Source organism: Eumetopias jubatus, unplaced genomic scaffold (assembly GCF_037043125.1).
Source record: "Eumetopias jubatus isolate StellerSeaLion01/CBP00866 unplaced genomic scaffold, mEumJub1_p1.0 scaffold_13, whole genome shotgun sequence".
NCBI classification, from domain to species: domain Eukaryota; kingdom Metazoa; phylum Chordata; class Mammalia; order Carnivora; family Otariidae; genus Eumetopias; species Eumetopias jubatus.
The window spans coordinates 98302093-98319276 of NW_028274819.1; the positions used below are offsets into that span (position 1 = coordinate 98302093).

At 55.7% G+C, this 17184-nt stretch overlaps 1 protein-coding gene across 3 annotated transcripts; it reads left to right on the forward strand.

Moving 5' to 3' along the window:
• The first annotated feature begins 211 nt into the window (after positions 1-211).
• On the forward strand, positions 212-15669 carry USP2 (ubiquitin specific peptidase 2). Of its 3 annotated transcripts, XM_088017557.1 has the most exons (13): positions 212-988; positions 1224-1409; positions 12490-12540; positions 13050-13173; positions 13358-13469; positions 13572-13682; positions 13859-13923; positions 14143-14246; positions 14338-14418; positions 14565-14643; positions 14850-14957; positions 15142-15262; positions 15544-15669. In XM_088017557.1, the coding sequence occupies exons 1-13, from the start codon at positions 212-214 to the stop codon at positions 15629-15631; spliced, it is 2007 nt and encodes a 668-aa protein (XP_087873683.1). In that variant the 3' UTR covers positions 15632-15669. The 3 variants fall into 3 exon arrangements, with proteins under 3 accessions (XP_087873683.1, XP_027961714.1, XP_027961715.1); XM_028105913.2 differs by lacking the exon at positions 1224-1409; XM_028105914.2 differs by lacking the exons at positions 212-988; positions 1224-1409 and adding an exon at positions 9042-9188.
• Positions 15670-17184: the final 1515 nt, after the last annotated feature.

The following is a 17184-nucleotide window of genomic DNA, read 5'->3' on the forward strand; positions in this document are numbered from 1 at the left end:
GTGTGTGTACCCACGTGCACAGGTGTGTTTCTCAGCGGTGGGCCAGCCCCTCGTGGAAATGGACCGTGTGGTCTCTGGGTGATGGTCCCGGCCAGCTGGGGATGAAGAGCACACATGAGGGCGCCTGAAAGTGGCAGGGCCCTCTGACAACTGCTTTCCTTGCCTTTCAGCCCATGAGGCTCCCAGTCCCCACTGAGTGCCGCCCTGAAGGATGTCCCAGCTCTCCTCCACCCTGAAGCGCTACACAGAATCGGCCCGCTATACAGAGGCCCCTTATGCCAAATCGGGCTATGGCACCTACACTCCCTCTTCCTATGGGGCCAACCTGGCTGCCTCCTTCCTGGAGAAGGAGAAGCTTGGTTTTAAGCCAGGCCCCCCAACCAGCTTCCTCACCCGTCCCCGTACCTATGGTCCCTCCTCCATCCTGGACTATGACAGGGGCCGCCCCCTGTTGAGAACTGACATCATCGGGGGCGGTAAGCGGGCCGAGAGTCAGACTCGGGGCACTGAGCGGCTTTCAGGGAGTGGACTCAGCGGGGGCAGCGGATTCCCTTATGGAGTGACCAACAACTCCCTCAGCTACCTGCCTGTGACTGCCCGCGAGCAGGGCGGAACCCTAACCCAAAAGAAGTCGAACAGTCAATCAGACCTGGCCCGGGATTTCTCCAGCCTCCGGACCTCAGATAGCTACCGGATCGACCCTGGGAACCTGGGCCGCAGCCCCCTGCTGGCCCGCACGCGCAAGGAGCTGTGTGCCCTGCAGGGGCTCTACCAGGCAGCCAGCCACTCGGAGTACCTGGCCGACTACCTGGAGAACTATGGCCGAAAGGGCAGTGCGCCTCAGGTGCCCATGCAGGCCCCTCCCTCACGAGTCCCCGAAGTCCTCAGCCCCACCTACCGACCCAGTGGCCGTTACAGTCTGTGGGAGAAGAGCAAGGGCCAGGCCCCTGGGTCCAGCCACTCCAGCTCCCCAGGGCGAGAGACCATGGTGAGTTTCCCCTTTGGGGACCCGGTGATGGGCTGGGGAGGCAGCAGATGATGTAGAAGACCCAGATTGAGGGAAGGACTCCCCATCTGACTGATGATCAAAGGCAAAGGTCTCCTTCCCAGAGACCTTCCCTCATGACAGCTGCTCCTGTAGCCCGAGCCGGAGAGGCCATCTCAGCATGTCTGGTACACTTGCGGCTCGGTGCCTTGCTCAGGGGCCTTCCCACTCTCCCTAGGAAACCCATTTCACGACCCATGCACTGGACACCGATCCAGCAGTGCTCCCGGAAATGCTCGGCTACCCCCGCATACACTGCAGTGCTCACCCTCCACTTTGCCACCCAGCATGCCAGGGTCCCCCGCAGGCCCTGCACCACCCTGGACTGAATGCTGAGGCCCCCAAACCACCAGTGCTCCCTGTGGTAAGAGAGGCCTCCCTGCTCTGGCTGCATCTCTCCTCCTGCTCGGGCTTTTACTTCCCAGCCTGGGGACCTGGCTTACCACTCGGGCATAAGACATCAGGGGGAGAGGGGCTCCCTTCTGATGGGCACCAGTCCCGGCTCAGGACCAGGATATCTGGACGGCAGTGCTTTTCATGTGTCTTTGGAGAAAATGCTGGAGACATTTTTGTCTAAGGCTTTAGACAATCCCATACCTCTGCATTCCAATCCTGCCTGGCCTAGAATGAGGGAAGAGGCTCTGCCAGGGACAGTAAGGGCTGACTTGCTTCTAATCCATGAACACACCTCTCTGGGGCACTGACTACATTCTGCCTTTTCTTTAGTTATTCGTGTACCCATCAGGTGGCAAAATCTCAGAGGATAAGAAAGAAATCACATCTCTAGATGCCTCCCATGTGCCTAGCACGGCGCAGAGTTCAGCTAACCTACTGATTGCACGGATGGGTGGGTGGATGGATGGATAGGTGGGTGGGTGGATGGATGGATGGATGGATGGGCGGGCAGATAAACAAGCCAATGGGCAGGACAGCTGGGTGTTGTGTTTCCTTCATTACCTTATGTACCAGTCCCCTACTTCTAGGACAGGTGCCTTTTGGAAATAATAGCTGTGCCACAGCAAGAAATAAATGCTGCTTAGTGGGCCTGTCCAGATAAATGGAGCAGGGGTGCAAGATAGGTGCAGGGCTTTGGGTCATAGACCTTAAGCTTGTCATAACTAAAGGGCTTGAGGGGACAGCTTTGATAACGTTACTTAGAGAGTCTTGGCCGTGCTGGGCTGTCTGTGTGAAGGGCCGTGGGTGACACAAAAGTTGGTATCTCCCAGAGCATTCAGAACCTGACAGGGCACGGCCGGCTACGTTGGAGGGCTGGTGTGGAAGACAAATGGGGGACAAGAGACCTGGCCTGGGAGAAGTACGTACTCTCAGAGGGACATGTGGTTGGACTGGAGCATGATTCACTTAGATGTGTCTGGTGTGGCTCATCTCGGCGGCAATCAGAAAGCAGCTCTTAGTGGATGGACCCTACAGGCCGCTGGGAGGCTCCCTCCCTTTGCTCAGAAGAGAAAGGTTCTTTACGGTACACAGTGTTCCTCAAAGTGAAGTCTGCAGGAATTACCTGCAGGGCTTTATCATTCAGGGGCCTGGGCCCCACCCAGATCCCCTGAATCAAACTCTCTAGGAATACGCCTGGGAATCTGTCCTTCTTATAAGCTCTTCAGGTAACCTTTAAGCATGCTGAGGTCTGAAGACCTGCTCTCCACAGACTAAATTGCAGACCCACGCTCAGCCCCAGTCATGAGAGCAGGGTCTTCTCCTTTATGGGGGGGTCAAACTCCATTGGCGCTCTGCCTCTTTCTCACACAGACGTATCTCAACCCTCCCCCCTGGAGTCTGCTGCCTTCCCCCCTCTCCCGCACAGGAGACACCTCAGCCCCTCCTCTACCTCCAGGGCCAGATGAGGAGAGTTTTGAGAGAGGACCTCAGAGGGGTGGCAGATTGCCCTGGGACAAACTCAGCCACCCTAACATCCCTCCTTCCCATCCAGAAATAGCTCACAGCACACTTAAGTAGCTAGGAACACCCTAGAGTGCAGCTAGTGTCTCACCCTAAGCTCACACTCAAGAAGACACTGCCAATGGGCAGGGCCCCTCATGGGGCCCCTGATACAGCCTCACCCCCCTCCTCGCTGTTCTCAGCCTTACTTCCTGCGGCCGGCTCCATCTCCTGAGGTGAGAACAATCCTGCCCGTGGGGCCTGCACTTCTTTCTAAAGTGGGTCCAGTGTCTTTTCAGATCTCCATTTGGGGTGCTAAACTTCACAGTCATTCATTTTGGGGCTCAGTTTACCAGCAGTGCCACCTCAGAGAAGTTGCTTAACTTCTGAACCGGTTTCCTCGATAAAATGAGAGTGTCCATAGTTCCCACTTCATAGATCATTGTGAGGAATCAAAGGTTGTACGGCACATAGTAGGTGCTCGATAAGTGTTAGTCCTCCTTGTACCCTTCTAGGTGCTTTTGGGGTGGCAAGAAAGATGCAAGCCATGGTCCCTGCCCTCGGTGCACTCACAATTTACTTGGGGAAATAGTTCTTATAATAGTTGCAATAGGAGGCAGCCCCAGGTGTCATTAAGTGTCGTAGGTGGTGGGAAAGGGAGGGGTCACCTGAGGCTGGAAGGAACAGTTTGCCTCTTTAACCTTAGGCACCTCTCATCTGAGCTCTGTTTCCTCATCCATAAAAGGGATGGGTTGTACCTGCCCTGCCTACCTCACAAGCTGTCATGAGGCTCAAAGCAAACAGTGGACGTGAAGGAATCTGAAACCTATAAAATGCTATGGAAGAGTTGGTAGAAAAGGAGAAGACAGAAAGGGGGCATTTGGCAGCTGAGTGGAGCGGGGAGGGGACCACCCTTGTATCATGTGGCAGGGTCCAGTGTGATCTGACTCCTCTGGGGTCCTCTGGGGTGGCCCTGGCCCCAGGGGCTCTCCGGGTAGCTGACTTGAACTACAGTTGACATTCACAAAGGAAAGTCCTTTGTGAGGCCCCAAACAGGGAGGAGAACAGTTCTAACCAGGCTCATTCCCCTCATTTATAGTTAACAGCCAACGTGAACTTAGAATATTACAGACTCAGCTGAGCGTAAGTAAAGGACTGTTACGGGGGGGGGATGTGAATCCTGAAAACCCCCCCATGCTTGCATAAGCCCCAACAAAACACCAGTCTATGGGGGGGTGCAGCTCAGCCTAGGATAATGAGAGCTGCCCCAGGCTCCACCTTCTGTTTAAAATGCAGACCGATTGAAGGGGAGGGACTGATAGTTCAAAAGTGGCAAAAAAAAAAAAAAAAAAAAATAGCTTTCACTACCCGCCCCTCCCCCCCATCCATCACCTGTGGGGACTCCAAGCCAGGCCAGGTGGGCTGGCCCCGCGGAAAGCCAGGAGCCCGAGCGCCCAGCACGGTTACGGCCCCCCTCCGCCCCACCTGTCCTGTCCCCTATGGAAGGACAAGCTGTTCCCACTGAGCCCTGCCAGGGCCGCGCTTTAAGCCCTGCAGCCCATCCTAATCCTCCTGCGCTCCTGCCCTCCAACTGCTCCCTCCCCAGCCCTGGCGTTCTGCCTGCAGCCTCAGCCCTGCCCTCACACTGCCCCTGCCCTGCCCTGCCCAGGCCACCCTCTGCTCTCCCCCCAAGAAACGCTGCGGTTGGCCCAAGGCCCTGCAGAGCACAGTCATCAGGCCGAGAACCTGCTGCTCAGACGCAGAACCAGGGAGCGAGGCTCAGAGCCTGCCCGCCTATTCTCCCCACGCAGCCTCTTCCAAACCCTTGCCCTCTGCTCTGAAACCTGTTGCTGGGAACCTAGAGTACCTGGGTCCTATTTGCCAAGGGGCTGCTGACTCATCTCCCGAAGCCTCGGGTTCCCAGCTGTTCAGTGACAGGGAGATTATATAAGCGGAGGTCATGTGATTTTACTCTCGGGTGGGACTTTGAACTTAACTGCTGCCTTGCAGTGAGCAGGGGTTCCTCCAAAGAGAACAAGTCGAAGGCGGCAGGAACTGTCCTCGAGGCCCCAGGGGAGAAGTGGAGAAGTGTGACCTTCCTCTGTCCTCCCCTGCCTCCTCAGTCTGTTTATTCAGCCACGCTGACGTGCCTCCCCGCTGTCTTGTTTGTCCGGCTTAGCAGCCTGAGACCCTGGGGATGCCCTCACCCACTCAGGGGCCCTGAGGAAGCTGAACTTCCTGAGGGCCTGAATCTCTGTTGACAGCATGGGAAGGTCGCTCAGAGGAGACCTTAAGCCAAAGCGTCCCTTGGCCGGGACCAGTACTAGCTGCTGAGAAAGGACAGGCGCTCTGGGCTTGTGTTTAGAGTCAGCAAGGCACCCATGGTCTCCATCCCTTGAGGACAAGGCTGTGTGCTGTGACCTGGTTGGGGGCCCCAGTGCTGCCTTACCCGGGTGCAGGTGCTCGGCCCACGCCCAGCATTGTCCTCCCTGCCTTCTCCTCCACCCCCGCTCCAGGATGTCTTCATGAGGTGACATGGTGCTGGGGTGGGGCTCAGCAATGGAGAAGTCAATCCAAGCCTGGCAAAACGTTCCCTGCCCATGGGGGAGCCGCTCCACTGACCAGCAGCTACAGAAATGAACATCATGTTCGGGGCCTGAGCTGCACACGTGGCCCCCTGCACCCTCTCGCCTCAATGGATAGGTAAAACTGGCACCCACACAGAAATAAAAGCAAGAGAGGGAAGTGGGTGGGCCTCTGGAATCCAGCCGGTTCAGGCCAGCCTGCCCTAGAGCTCAAAAGAATACAGAGATTTTGGCCTCCCGGGGTTGGAGTGATGCAGGGAAGCAGAGAGCCCTCTGTCCCCAGGGGCACTTGTGGCCTGAAAGCCCAGCCCCCAACAAGGACTCTGAGCCCCTCCCAGTTCAGTCAGTCAATCAAGCCACCAGTCTATCCATTTGTGAGGGTAATGACAGGTGCATGCTTTGCGGGGAAGCATTCGCCTGGGTCTGAGCAGTGTTTCCAAAACCCTTGAACCAAGCCACCACTGAGACCTGAGGAAGCCAGATACACTCTCGGTCCTGCCCTCACAGAGCTAACCCTGACTCTAATTTATTTATACTCCATCCATGCCAAAAAGGGTTTGAGGTGAAGAAGATTTCTTAACCACAGGGAAGACAGGCCAAGCACAGGTTCTGAGAAATGGCAGCCTCAGGCTGTAGGAATGAGTCCTGTTCAGATCAGCTCAGCATATTTGAGGCAGAGAGTCAGGGAGCCCGAGCCAGATTCAGATCCCAGAAGACTACATCCTTTCCCCATCCCACTTCAAGAAATGGCATTGAGGAGAAGGGGTGTCATGGGGGTTTGGCCAGTTGAGAAATGAGCCACAGTGCCTTGCTGGTTGTGTCCTACAGCAGTCAGACCTGCTCGACAAGACCGGACCCTAGATGAATTCTTTCCCCTCACCCCAGGCTTCTCAAAGAGCTCCCCTGCAGGTAGCTTTCCTCATGGGGCCTCCCTTCTCCCAGCGATGCCCCTAGCCTTCTACCTCCCAGGAAAGAGGGAGTGAGCGTGCTAGCAGAATGCCAGGATGTCCTCGGGTGGGAGTACTCACATTGCTGGCCTAAGTCATGGGGCGGGAGGCCAAACGCTCCAGTGGGCAAGCAGCTGTTAAGACAGTGCTTACCACAGCACGCTTATTCAAGGGGCAAATCGGGACGCACCCCACCCTGTGAGGCTCAGTGGCATTTCCAGGATACCCAACAGAGCCTGGTCTGGCCCCCACTTAGAGATGAGATCAACACCATTTTTTAAGCACCCACTAAGAGAACCCACAGCCCTGCCCCTGAGGAGATTTTTCAGTGTGATGGCACAAGCCACACCCGATCTAAAACCATTTACAGAAGCCTTAAAGACACTTATAAAACAAAAATAAACATATTAAGATAAATTAACACAGTGTAAGCAGAACGCCAGGAGACCGGGGGGGGGGTATGCAGTAATGGGGTGTTTCGAGCTGGATGGAGTTCTTTAGAGAGGGCTCGGTGGAAAACACAAGTTTTGAGCAGACTTTACAAGCAGGTAATTGGCTGGGAGCAGGAAGAGCATTCCAGAATCTCCTGGTAATTGTTAAGAGCACGGGTTTTGCCGTAAGACAGGTTGGGGTTCAAAGCCCCACACTGTCATTTATTAGCTTTGTGGTTCTGGCAAGTCATTTGGCCTCTCAGGACTTAAGGACCTTCATCTAGAAAATAGAGATAATAGTTCCTACATCACTGTGTTAATTATGCAAGTTAACTGGGATAATCTATATAAAGCACTTAGCCAGTGCCTAGCATTTAGTAAGTACTTAATCAGTGGCAGTTTTGTCTTTTAAGTGAGAGAAGGCAAGTGCTGAAGCAGAGAAACAAGAGCAGGTTGGTTAGCAGCAGGGATCAGAGCAGAGCGAGGGTGGTGACAATGAAAAGAGCCTGTGGACAGCCTCACAGACAGAGCTACCTCAGCTTCTGGACCGGACGCAAGAGTCAGGTGCTCTAGGTGCTCGGGGGCAGAAGTGTGGTGTAACCAAATGCAAGCGTTGCTGGACACTGTGGGACTCACTAGAAAGGGTGTGCCTAGAAAGAAGGAAGCAGGGAGGAAAGCCTGGCACAGTGCGTCCGGGATTTGGTCACAGAGTGAGGACAGGGACTGGGGAGCTCACCATCCTCACACCGGTGCCCTCACTGACCAGCAAGTAGAATGCCCTGCCGCTCCTGCCTCATGCCCACTCCATACATGTGTCCTGGACACATTCCCCATGTGGCTGCAGTCGGGTGTGCAGGGCGCGTGTACATGTGGCGATGAGCATGCCAAGAGGAACAGAAGGAGGCCACAGATGAGTAACAGCACACGCTGCTGCTTCTGAGTATTTTTAAATGCTAAAAATACTGGCTAAAAATAGCCAGCGGGCTCCAAACAAGATACTTTCTCTAGGCAGATTCTGTGTGGGTCCCTGATAGGTGAGGGGGGGTGGGGGTGGGGAGCATCCGAAATAAAACGCAAAGATCTCTGCTCTTCAAGCATCGAAGCCCTCAGGGTCAGAGCAGTACGCTCGCCCCCACCCCAGCTGAGCACCTGCTTCCCCACCACCGTGGTACTTTCTTCCCACCTCCCAAAACAAATCAAAATTTCAGATTCCGTGAGAGTTGGTGCTGGGTAACTGGATAGAAGAAGCCAGAAAATGTTCTTCCCTGGGGCCAAATGGGACAGTGACCTCTTGTACCTTATAAAATAGGGGCACTGCCTCTCTTGATAATGGGACCAACTGGGACTGGGGAGAGATGGGGGGGTGCTCAGTCCCGACGCCAGGGAAATCCATGCTCCTAACCCAGGGGCCCATCGACCCTCGCGAGCTCTGTAGGTGTCGGGCTCCAAGAGGGCCTGAGTCCCCCCTGAACGAAGTGCAAAAGTTTGTGCGCAAGTGCATTCCCCCCTCCCCGCCCCGAGGAGAGCACGGAACTTTCACCGGGTGAAGCCAAATGCCCGGCAGCCCCCAGAAGTCAGGAACTGTAAGCGGCCCGGGGGGGAAAGCTCACCCGGCTGACACGGTCCTGTGGGGGTCCTCCTGAGTCCCGACCCCGAGGCCGGCGCGGGGCTCGGCGCGCCCGTCCCGCCCTTCCTGGGGACGGCGGGTCTTGGCGGCGGTCGGGCCCGCGGGGTCAGCGGGCTGGGGGCGGCCCGGGCGGGGGACCGGACCGCGGGAGGCGCGGGGGCGGGCGGGGCCTCGGCCGCGCTCGGTGCCGCGTGCGGGCCCCGGGGCGGGGCCGCAGTGGTGGCCCCGCCCCCCGGCGCTGACGTCGTGGGGCCCGAGGCGCCGGCGGGGCAGCCAGTCCGCCGGAGCGCGAGAGCCGGGTGCCGGGGCGGTTGGCGGCGCGCGCCGGGGAGATTGAGGCGGAGGAGCGCGCGGTCGGACGGCCGGAGCGGTTACCGCCGGGCGTCGCGGACGGTGTCTTGTGGCGGCCTCGCCGGCCTCAGCGTCCGGGCCGTGGCACCGCGCGGTCCTCCCCCGCGCCCCCTTTGCCAACGTTAGGCGTGGGGCCGAGCCCGCCGCCCGCCCCCCAGCATGCGCACCTCGTACACCGTGACCCTGCCCGAGGAGCCCCCGGCCTCCCCCTTTCCCGCCCTCGCCAAGGAGCTGCGGCCGCGCTCCCCGCTCTCCCCTTCCCTGCTGCTCTCCACCTTCGTGGGGCTCCTGCTCAACAAAGCCAAGGTACGCGGGGCCCCTTTCTGGGACCCACACGCCGGGGGACTGGGCTTCCGCCTCCTCCCCCGGACGCCCCCCCACCCCCATCTGCCGCGCGCCGCCCCCCCGCGCCGGAGGGGGGGGGACCGATTCTTCCCAGCCCCACCCCTCCTTTCCCGGGGTCTCCCGGCAAGGAATGCCCCCTCCCCAGGTGATCTCAGGCTTACTCGCGGCCCCCTCCCCTGGTTGAGGTCCCCCCCTCCCCTCTTCCTCTCCCTCTTCGTGACCCGGGCACCAGGTGGCCCTCGGGCTCTTAATTCCTGGCACCTCTCAGGACAGGTGCAGGAAAGCGTAACCTTGACTAGTTCTCTCTGTGTGAGGGAGCCGGCAGCACGCTGGACTCTGCGGCCGTGACTCCTCCAAGGCTAAAACCCAGCAAGAAAGGCTGGTGGGAAAGAGCCGGCCCCTCCTCACTGGTCCCCAAGGGCGCTCTTCCGAAGGGTTGGTAACGGGGGTCCTTTGACCCTGTGAAGGGCAGAGGAGTCGCAGACAGGTGAAAGAAGGCAGCTTCTCTTTCCTTTTCGGCCCTCCCCCAGTTCTGCTAAGTGGGCGGTGGATCTCTCAAATGAAGTAGCCTCCCCAGGGTCATGCTGGGGCTGGAGGTTGGGCACTGCCCCCTTGGGGAAGGGAGAAGGGGCCAGAGCTTGACAGATCTTATGTAACAGGCACCGGCTCCTGAGTTGGCAGTGCGTGCACTGCCCCGTGCCAGGGCCACACCAGGCTCCTTGGCCGCAGCCACGACTCATGGCTGACCCTCATGGCACAGGTGAAGTAAGCAGGAAGGCCCTTTACTGGGGTCTTGAGTGTGAAGACACAAACCTCAATCAGCCTTGCTTATATGACCCCCCTCCTCAAACGTTTCCTCCCCATTAACCCAGAGCGGGCTCTCCCTGAGCCCCCTGCTCCTTCACGGAGGGTGAATGCTGCCTGTTTACTAACCGTGGAGGTGGCATCGACTTTTTAGAGCAGTGGTTGCCCCTAAGTCAAGGTTAGGTTTGCTGACGACTAATTTTAGGGAAGTTCTTGATCCAGACTCTTTCAAGCCTTTGCACATGCACTCCACATAGCCGCTGGAGTCATTTCCTTCTCTCCCTGTGAGAGGCTCACTGTGTGGGGTCTCTCCCGACCTCTCGAGTTCTAGCCTCTCCCTGTTGGCCCTGAGGTAGGATTGTTTTCCCCATAAGAAAGGTCACTCCTGGGACATTTTGTTCCTCTCTGGAATGGAAAGTGCTGACTTTCCCTGGAGCTCCTGATTTCCTATTCATGGCAGAAGAATATCTGGCTGGGCATAGAACAGCCCTGCTCTCCCCTCCACTCCCACCCTCCAACTCCTCTCATCCAGCCGCCTTCTACACAGAACGCTTAGAAATTGGCAAGTAGTTTTGAACTTAGGAAATTTTAGACAAAGGCACGAGCCACCCCTACCCCCTACAAAAAGAAAAACGAACAGAGGGTCCTGGCAAAGCCTTAAAGGAGCCTTCCCCATCTCTCCACCTGCCAGGCCAATAGTAGAGGTAGATCCTCAAGAACAGTAACCATAGGTGGGGATGTGTTGTTCTTGACCCTCACTGTGCTGGGTCAGAGTTAAAAGTGTCAACACCACAGAAGTGCCTCGGTACAAAGGCGCCTCTAATTTTCCATTGCCCTGCCCCCATTAGGGCTGAGGGACTGTCTCAGCTGGAGACGCACTTTGGTGCACATTGATATGATCACCAGGCTTTACTTCCACAGCCCTTTAGACAGATGTTGTCTGAGGCACAGGGGGTAAGAACTAACAAGCACCGCCAAAAATAGGAGTGAGGGTGGATCTTGGGGGAGGGGAGGACAGGTATCCTGTTGTGGACGGGCTTTAACGTTTAGTTCCGAATGGGCAACACCGAGACTTTAGTGTTTTTGTTGGGCCCCAGGGGAGTCCTTCTCCAGGTTTACCTGAAAATACTGATAAGGTCTTTGTCCAGGGAATTATCTCTGTTGTGGTCCTCTTACTGGAACATCAGGGTTTAGACTGTCAGAAAGGTAAGATTTAAATTTTGTGTTTGGGGCCATATACTGCTAGCACTGGCAGAGTTCAAGGATGCTTATGCCCACCTGCTGCCAGTAAGCTTTGCTCGCTAACTGCAGGTGGAAACCAGGTCTCTCTCCGGAGTATATTTCCTTTCCTACCTGTTAGTGTTAGACCTGATCACTGGCAAGAGGGGATCCTCTTACTTGTGGGATCAGCAGGGCAATTCCTGAGAAAAGCCCTCCTTCAGCCTGCCTCTCCCCTCCCCACCGCCTTGAGCTGACAACCTCATGGGCTTTGAGCTGCTGACAGCTTCAGAGGCTGTCGGCACACGGCATGAGTAATTTTAGCTGAGTTATTTCAGGCTCCTGTTCTGATCAGGGTTGAGCTGGCCCCACGCATGCCCCAGTCAGTGTTGCTCCAGAGTTGCCGGCTCCCGGGTCCCCTCCCTGAGAGAGGGGGTGGCAGGCTCATCTGCACACTGTTTCTTTAACCCTTTGAGCCCGAAGGTTTTCTGACTCCTTGGAGGTGGGGCCAGAATTAGCCAAGAGACCTGGACCTAGCAGCTGTCTCCCTCCAGACCCCCTCACCAGCCTCCACAATAGGGACAAGAACAGGAGTGGCACCTTCAGCCAGGCGCTTACCTCTGCGTGGCCACAGTCTGCCGTCAGAAGGGTTCTCAGCTAGGGACCTGTCAGGATGCTGAAACCTGAGCCAGGCAAGGAGGATTCTCCCAGGCTTTAATCAGCCTTTAGGAGATGAGCTCAGCTGAAAGGAATTCCACCTGTCTCCGACAATTCAGAATGGCGGGCCAACTTCAGTTTTCCCCAGCTGAAGATCTTAAACGCACTTCAGATGTTTTGTCATTGAACATTTCAAGCTCTCCTTGAAGTGCCCGTTACGACAGCTGCTTCATGTATTGGACATCTAGGGGTAGAAAAGTGGGTCATTTGAGATAGTGCCCGGATGTGGGACCCGGCGTTCCCTGTAGCTGGGAATCAAATACACAAATTCCTAGGCTCTGGTTCTAATCTCCAGCCTCCAGTATGGCAGAGAATGAAGAGGCATGTACAGATTGGGGGAAAACACATGTCAACAAAAGAAAGAAAAGCCCTGAAGAATATTTGTGTTGTGTGTTGAAGAGAGAATAATGTGTGTGCCTGGTGCTCCTGGCTCCAGCTAGCAGATAGTTGCATGAGCAAGCCTAGCACACAGGCCCAGCCTCTTCGCCTTCAGCCTCATATGCCCTGTGTTCTTTGCCTACAGAATTCTAAGAGCGCCCAGGGTCTGGCTGGTCTTCGAAACCTTGGGAACACGGTAAGCTCTTCCCAGCCCACTTCTTTCCTAAGGCCACCTCCTACTGTCCCAGTGGACATCTGACCAGAAGTTCCCTCCTGTCTCCTGCTGACTCCCTATCCTCTAGAGGCCAGTTGATACCTGCCCATCCTGGCTGGTGGGTTTTACAGAATGGCTGGCGCTCTGCCTCTCTCCCGGCCCCCGGCAGGAAGCACTGCTAAAGGGGAGTGGCCCTCTTCACTGTCGGCTACTTTCCTGGGTCCTTCTCCTGAAGGACATCCATCACTTCCCACCCACTTCTGTCCAGCTCACCCACACCCTTTTGTACACCTCTACAGTCAATAACCAGTTACGTCACCTGTGCGGGCAGCGGGAATTGGCCTCATGACTCCCTTTTCCCTTACAAGAAGAGGAACTTGAGGCTGTGGGAGCGTTCATTTCTGGGGTAGATGAACCAGAGGGCCTCTGGTACTGGGTAAGTGGACCTGCCAGACCGGGCTCTGTCTTACGGAGTGGGTGATCTCTTGCAGTGCTTCATGAACTCCATTCTGCAGTGCCTGAGCAACACCCGGGAGCTGAGGGATTATTGCCTCCAGAGGCTCTACATGCGGGATCTCGGCCACAGCAGCAATGCACACACAGCCCTCGTGGAAGGTGAGGGGTCCGGCCCCGGACACTTGCTCCACACCGCTCTTGCCATATTAGCAGTTGGATGTTACATGTATCCCTCGTACTTTTCTCTCTTTGCCTTCGTTTTGGTGGAATTCTAGTTTGAGTTTTTTACAGAAAATGTCTCACCTGTCCTCCCTGCCCCCTCTCTACCCTCTCCTTCCAATAGAGTTTGCAAAACTAATCCAGACCATATGGACTTCATCCCCCAATGATGTGGTGAGCCCATCTGAGTTCAAGACCCAGATCCAGAGATATGCGCCACGCTTCGTTGGCTATAAGTAAGAGCCTTGCAGACGTGTCCTCCCCGGGGTGGGTGCCAGGCACAGCAGGTTGGTTCTTGGAATGAGAGGTATTGCTCACTCTCTTTCCTTTGGACTCAGTCAGCAAGATGCTCAGGAGTTTCTTCGCTTTCTTCTGGATGGGCTCCACAACGAGGTGAACCGAGTGACAGTGAGGCCCAAGTCCAACCCTGAGAACCTCGATCATCTTCCGTAAGAGGAGAATGCTGTGGGTTTTTGGCGGGAGAATGAACTTGCATTTTGGGCTGACTTCTTTGGGGGTGATAATTTGGAGAGAATTTTAAATATTAAGGAGTTAGACTGATGGACCCGTAAACTTCTCATGGCATGAGCTCTGACCTGGTTGTCTCCCTCTCTCTGGTTCCTAGTGATGATGAGAAAGGACGACAGATGTGGAGGAAATATCTAGAACGGGAAGACAGTCGGATTGGGGGTAAGCGCATGAATGGGAGGAAGGCCTGCTTTCCCTGTTAACTGCTTTTGCCTGAGCAGAGCCTGAGCGTGAAAAGCCCTAAGAGTCCTCCTCTCAGGGGACCCTCCTCCTGCCCAGTGGCCCAGGGACAGAGGCAGGAGCGCTGAGCAGGCACGCGGCCCAGAGAAGACGTGTGCTCCTTCTCCAGGTTTAAGCTCCGCTGTCCCATCTCTCCTGCAGACCTCTTCGTTGGACAGCTAAAGAGCTCCCTGACGTGTACAGACTGTGGTTACTGCTCTACAGTCTTTGACCCCTTCTGGGACCTCTCACTGCCCATTGCTAAGGTGTGTGCCCCTGCTGCCCCACGTGGGAAGCGCCCACTCTTCCCTTCTCATGTCGTCCATCTCTGTGACTTCTACTCTTTGTCTCTCGCAGCGAGGTTACCCTGAGGTAACTTTAACGGACTGCATGAGGCTCTTCACCAAAGAGGATGTGCTTGACGGTGATGAAAAGCCAGTAAGTCCCCCTTCCGTAGGATCAGGAGCACACATCCAAGAGACCACTCGGGGAAGGCCCGTCCGCAGCAGATGCAGCCTGCGGGTTACTGGGCTTGGCCCCCGACCCCCCGAGTCCTCTGTTGCCCTGTTTGTCGTGTGTTGCAGACATGCTGCCGCTGCCGAGCCAGAAAACGGTGTATAAAGAAGTTCTCCATCCAGAGGTTCCCAAAGATCTTGGTGCTCCGTATCCTTACCACCCACCATGGCAAGGGCTTGCCTTTAGGGAGTGACTGAGGGCGAACAGAGTAGGAAAAAGGCAGCTTGGTAGACTTTCCTTTCCCTGTTTGCTCTTTTGCTTCTGAGAAGCACTTCACCCTCTCAGGACTCAGTCCCCTTTAACTCTGACTACCCTCGCCACCCTCTCTTGTCCTTGACTCACGTCAACCCCAGATCTGAAGCGGTTCTCAGAATCCAGGATACGAACCAGCAAGCTCACAACATTTGTGAATTTCCCACTAAGAGACCTGGACTTGAGAGAATTTGCCTCAGAAAACACCAGTGAGTATTTTTAGCTGGGAGGGCAGAAACAAAGCACAGGTGCCTAAAATCCAGATGAGAGGCCAAGAGGTAGAAGGAAGCTGCTGAAGAGCAAGTTATGAAAATCAGGAATAGAGGCAGGAAGGAGAGGGGAGGTGGGGCAAGGAATGCTTTGGGGGCCTGAAACCTTGTACTTCCCCCTCAGACCACGCTGTTTACAACCTGTACGCTGTGTCCAATCACTCTGGAACCACCATGGGCGGCCATTATACGGCCTACTGCCGGAGTCCAGTGACAGGCGAATGGCACACTTTCAATGACTCCAGGTGAGACAGAGCTCTCAGGCAGGGCTCCTGGCTGCCAGACACCTGTACCTCACCCACCTGTGTGGCTTCCACTTTGGATAGAAGTCGGAGCCAAAAGTCCATGTGATACGTCCGAGTCTACTGCCTCTTTGCAGAATTTCTTAGAACACCGCAGAAGAGGTTGGCTTCGGGGACACCTAGGGAGAGGAGCGATGGGCCCTCACGGTCCTTCAGCCACTCCGTGTGTGTCCCAGTGGCCCCCCCTCCAGGGCTCTGACTTCGCTCCACCCCTCTCTCCACAGCGTCACACCCATGTCCTCCAGCCAAGTGCGCACCAGCGACGCCTATCTGCTCTTCTACGAATTGGCCAGTCCACCTTCCCGCATGTAGCAGCGAGGAGCTACATCCCTTTCTCCCTTCCCTGTGGTGGCCCCACACCCTAAGTTTTTTTTTTTTTTAAGACAAAAAAAGAAAAAAAGAAAACCTGACAAATAAGAGAAAAATAAAGTAAACTAAAGCTGCCGAGCAGGAGTTGCTACAGCCTGGTCAGGGTCTGGAGCTGGGAGCCGGGAGCTCCTGAGCCACACCTGGCACGAAGATCGACAAGACACAGAGCTTGGAGCCAGCCCAGTGCGCCCTCGGCTTCTCTTGTTTGCATTTTTAAGCTTGTGGTTTTTTTCCTGTGTGTAATAAACAACGGCGGTCTGTGGGGAGAAGATCCTGGTCCACTTGCTGCCCTTCCAGCCCCCAGTTCCTCCCGAGAAGACAGCGCCCTCTGGAGCCTGCTGGGAGGATCGCCGCCTGGAAGCACTGGCGCCCGAACCTGGCACCTGTCTTCACCTGGACCCCGCTCACCGGTCCAGAAGCAAGAAAAACACCCATGAGCCAAGAGCCCTCTTAACGCTGCTAACTCCAGGGGGACAGACAAGAGGATGACTTTGAAAAAAGCTGATTTTGGTTTTTAGAAACCCAACTTTTTTTTTTTTAATTACCATAACTAAAGTTTTCAGACTGGAGATGCTCTCCTTCACACCTCTTCACAGCTGGGACGTTGTGCTGGTCGTTTTGTTTTGTTTGTTTTTTTTTTTTTCCTTCAAGTACAGCTTTTCTAATGCTAGCCCCCAGTGGTGCTAGGTGGGTGTTGGCCAGGCCCCAAGCACAGCCACAGTAGACCCGGGATCTAACAAGTTTTGGGGTTTTTTTGTTTTTTGTTTTTTAATGTTTTGGATGGAATCTAGTTGCCTCCAAGAATTGTGCCTTATAGCATTTGGGGACCAGGGGGTAACTGCCCCTCCCTGAAATATCCCTCAGCCTGTTCCCTTTTCCCCAGTGCCATGTTCAACCCCGCTGGGGGAGATGGGGGTCATGCCCTTAGCCCCTGGCTCGGTTTGCATTGCAGTGAGGTGGAGCGGAGAGTAGGTAGAAGGAGATTTCTTCTGGTAGTGTATCAAGTTTTTCCTGCCCACTCCCTCTAAGCCACCCCTGGTCTGCTCCCCCAGCTGTTTGAAGGATAGCACAAGCCCCTTATCCCTAGAGTTTCTCTCACCTTTAATTTATTCCCTTTTAACGTGCTTTTTCCTGACCTTCGTGCCCCCACCCCTTCTCAGAGCCTCCTAGACATAGGCCCTTTGGACCGAGTTTCTCAGGGATGCCCATGCCTCCCCTCAGCCCTTCTTGGCATCGGTCTTCAGTCCTACCCTGGGAGCGGGAGCCTGGGTGTATGGGGACATCTTGCCTCAGCTGTACCATTCTTTCCCACGGGCATGATTTTGCCCTGAGTAGTTGGACAAAACTCGGTGCTTCACAGAGAGTAAAGCTGTTCAGCACCAAGGCACAGAGCCCTGTGCATCCACACCGCTGGGCCCAGCTTGTGCCCCTTGGAGCCTGAAGCTTTCCAGTGCTCCCAGAAGGAGGCATCAGAGAAAGACGCCCCAAGTTTAACT

What these genes read in the sequence shown, in the direction of transcription:
- USP2 (XM_088017557.1), top strand. Translation starts at nt 212, where the DNA reads ATGTCCCAGCTCTCCTCCACCCTGAAGCGCTACACAGAATCGGCCCGC. An exon ending in TTGACGGTGATGAAAAGCCA is followed by an intron (nt 14,419 to 14,564) that starts GTAAGTCCCCCT and finishes CGTGTGTTGCAG; the next exon opens with ACATGCTGCCGCTGCCGAGC. An exon ending in CCCAAAGATCTTGGTGCTCC is followed by an intron (nt 14,644 to 14,849) that starts GTATCCTTACCA and finishes CGTCAACCCCAG; the next exon opens with ATCTGAAGCGGTTCTCAGAA.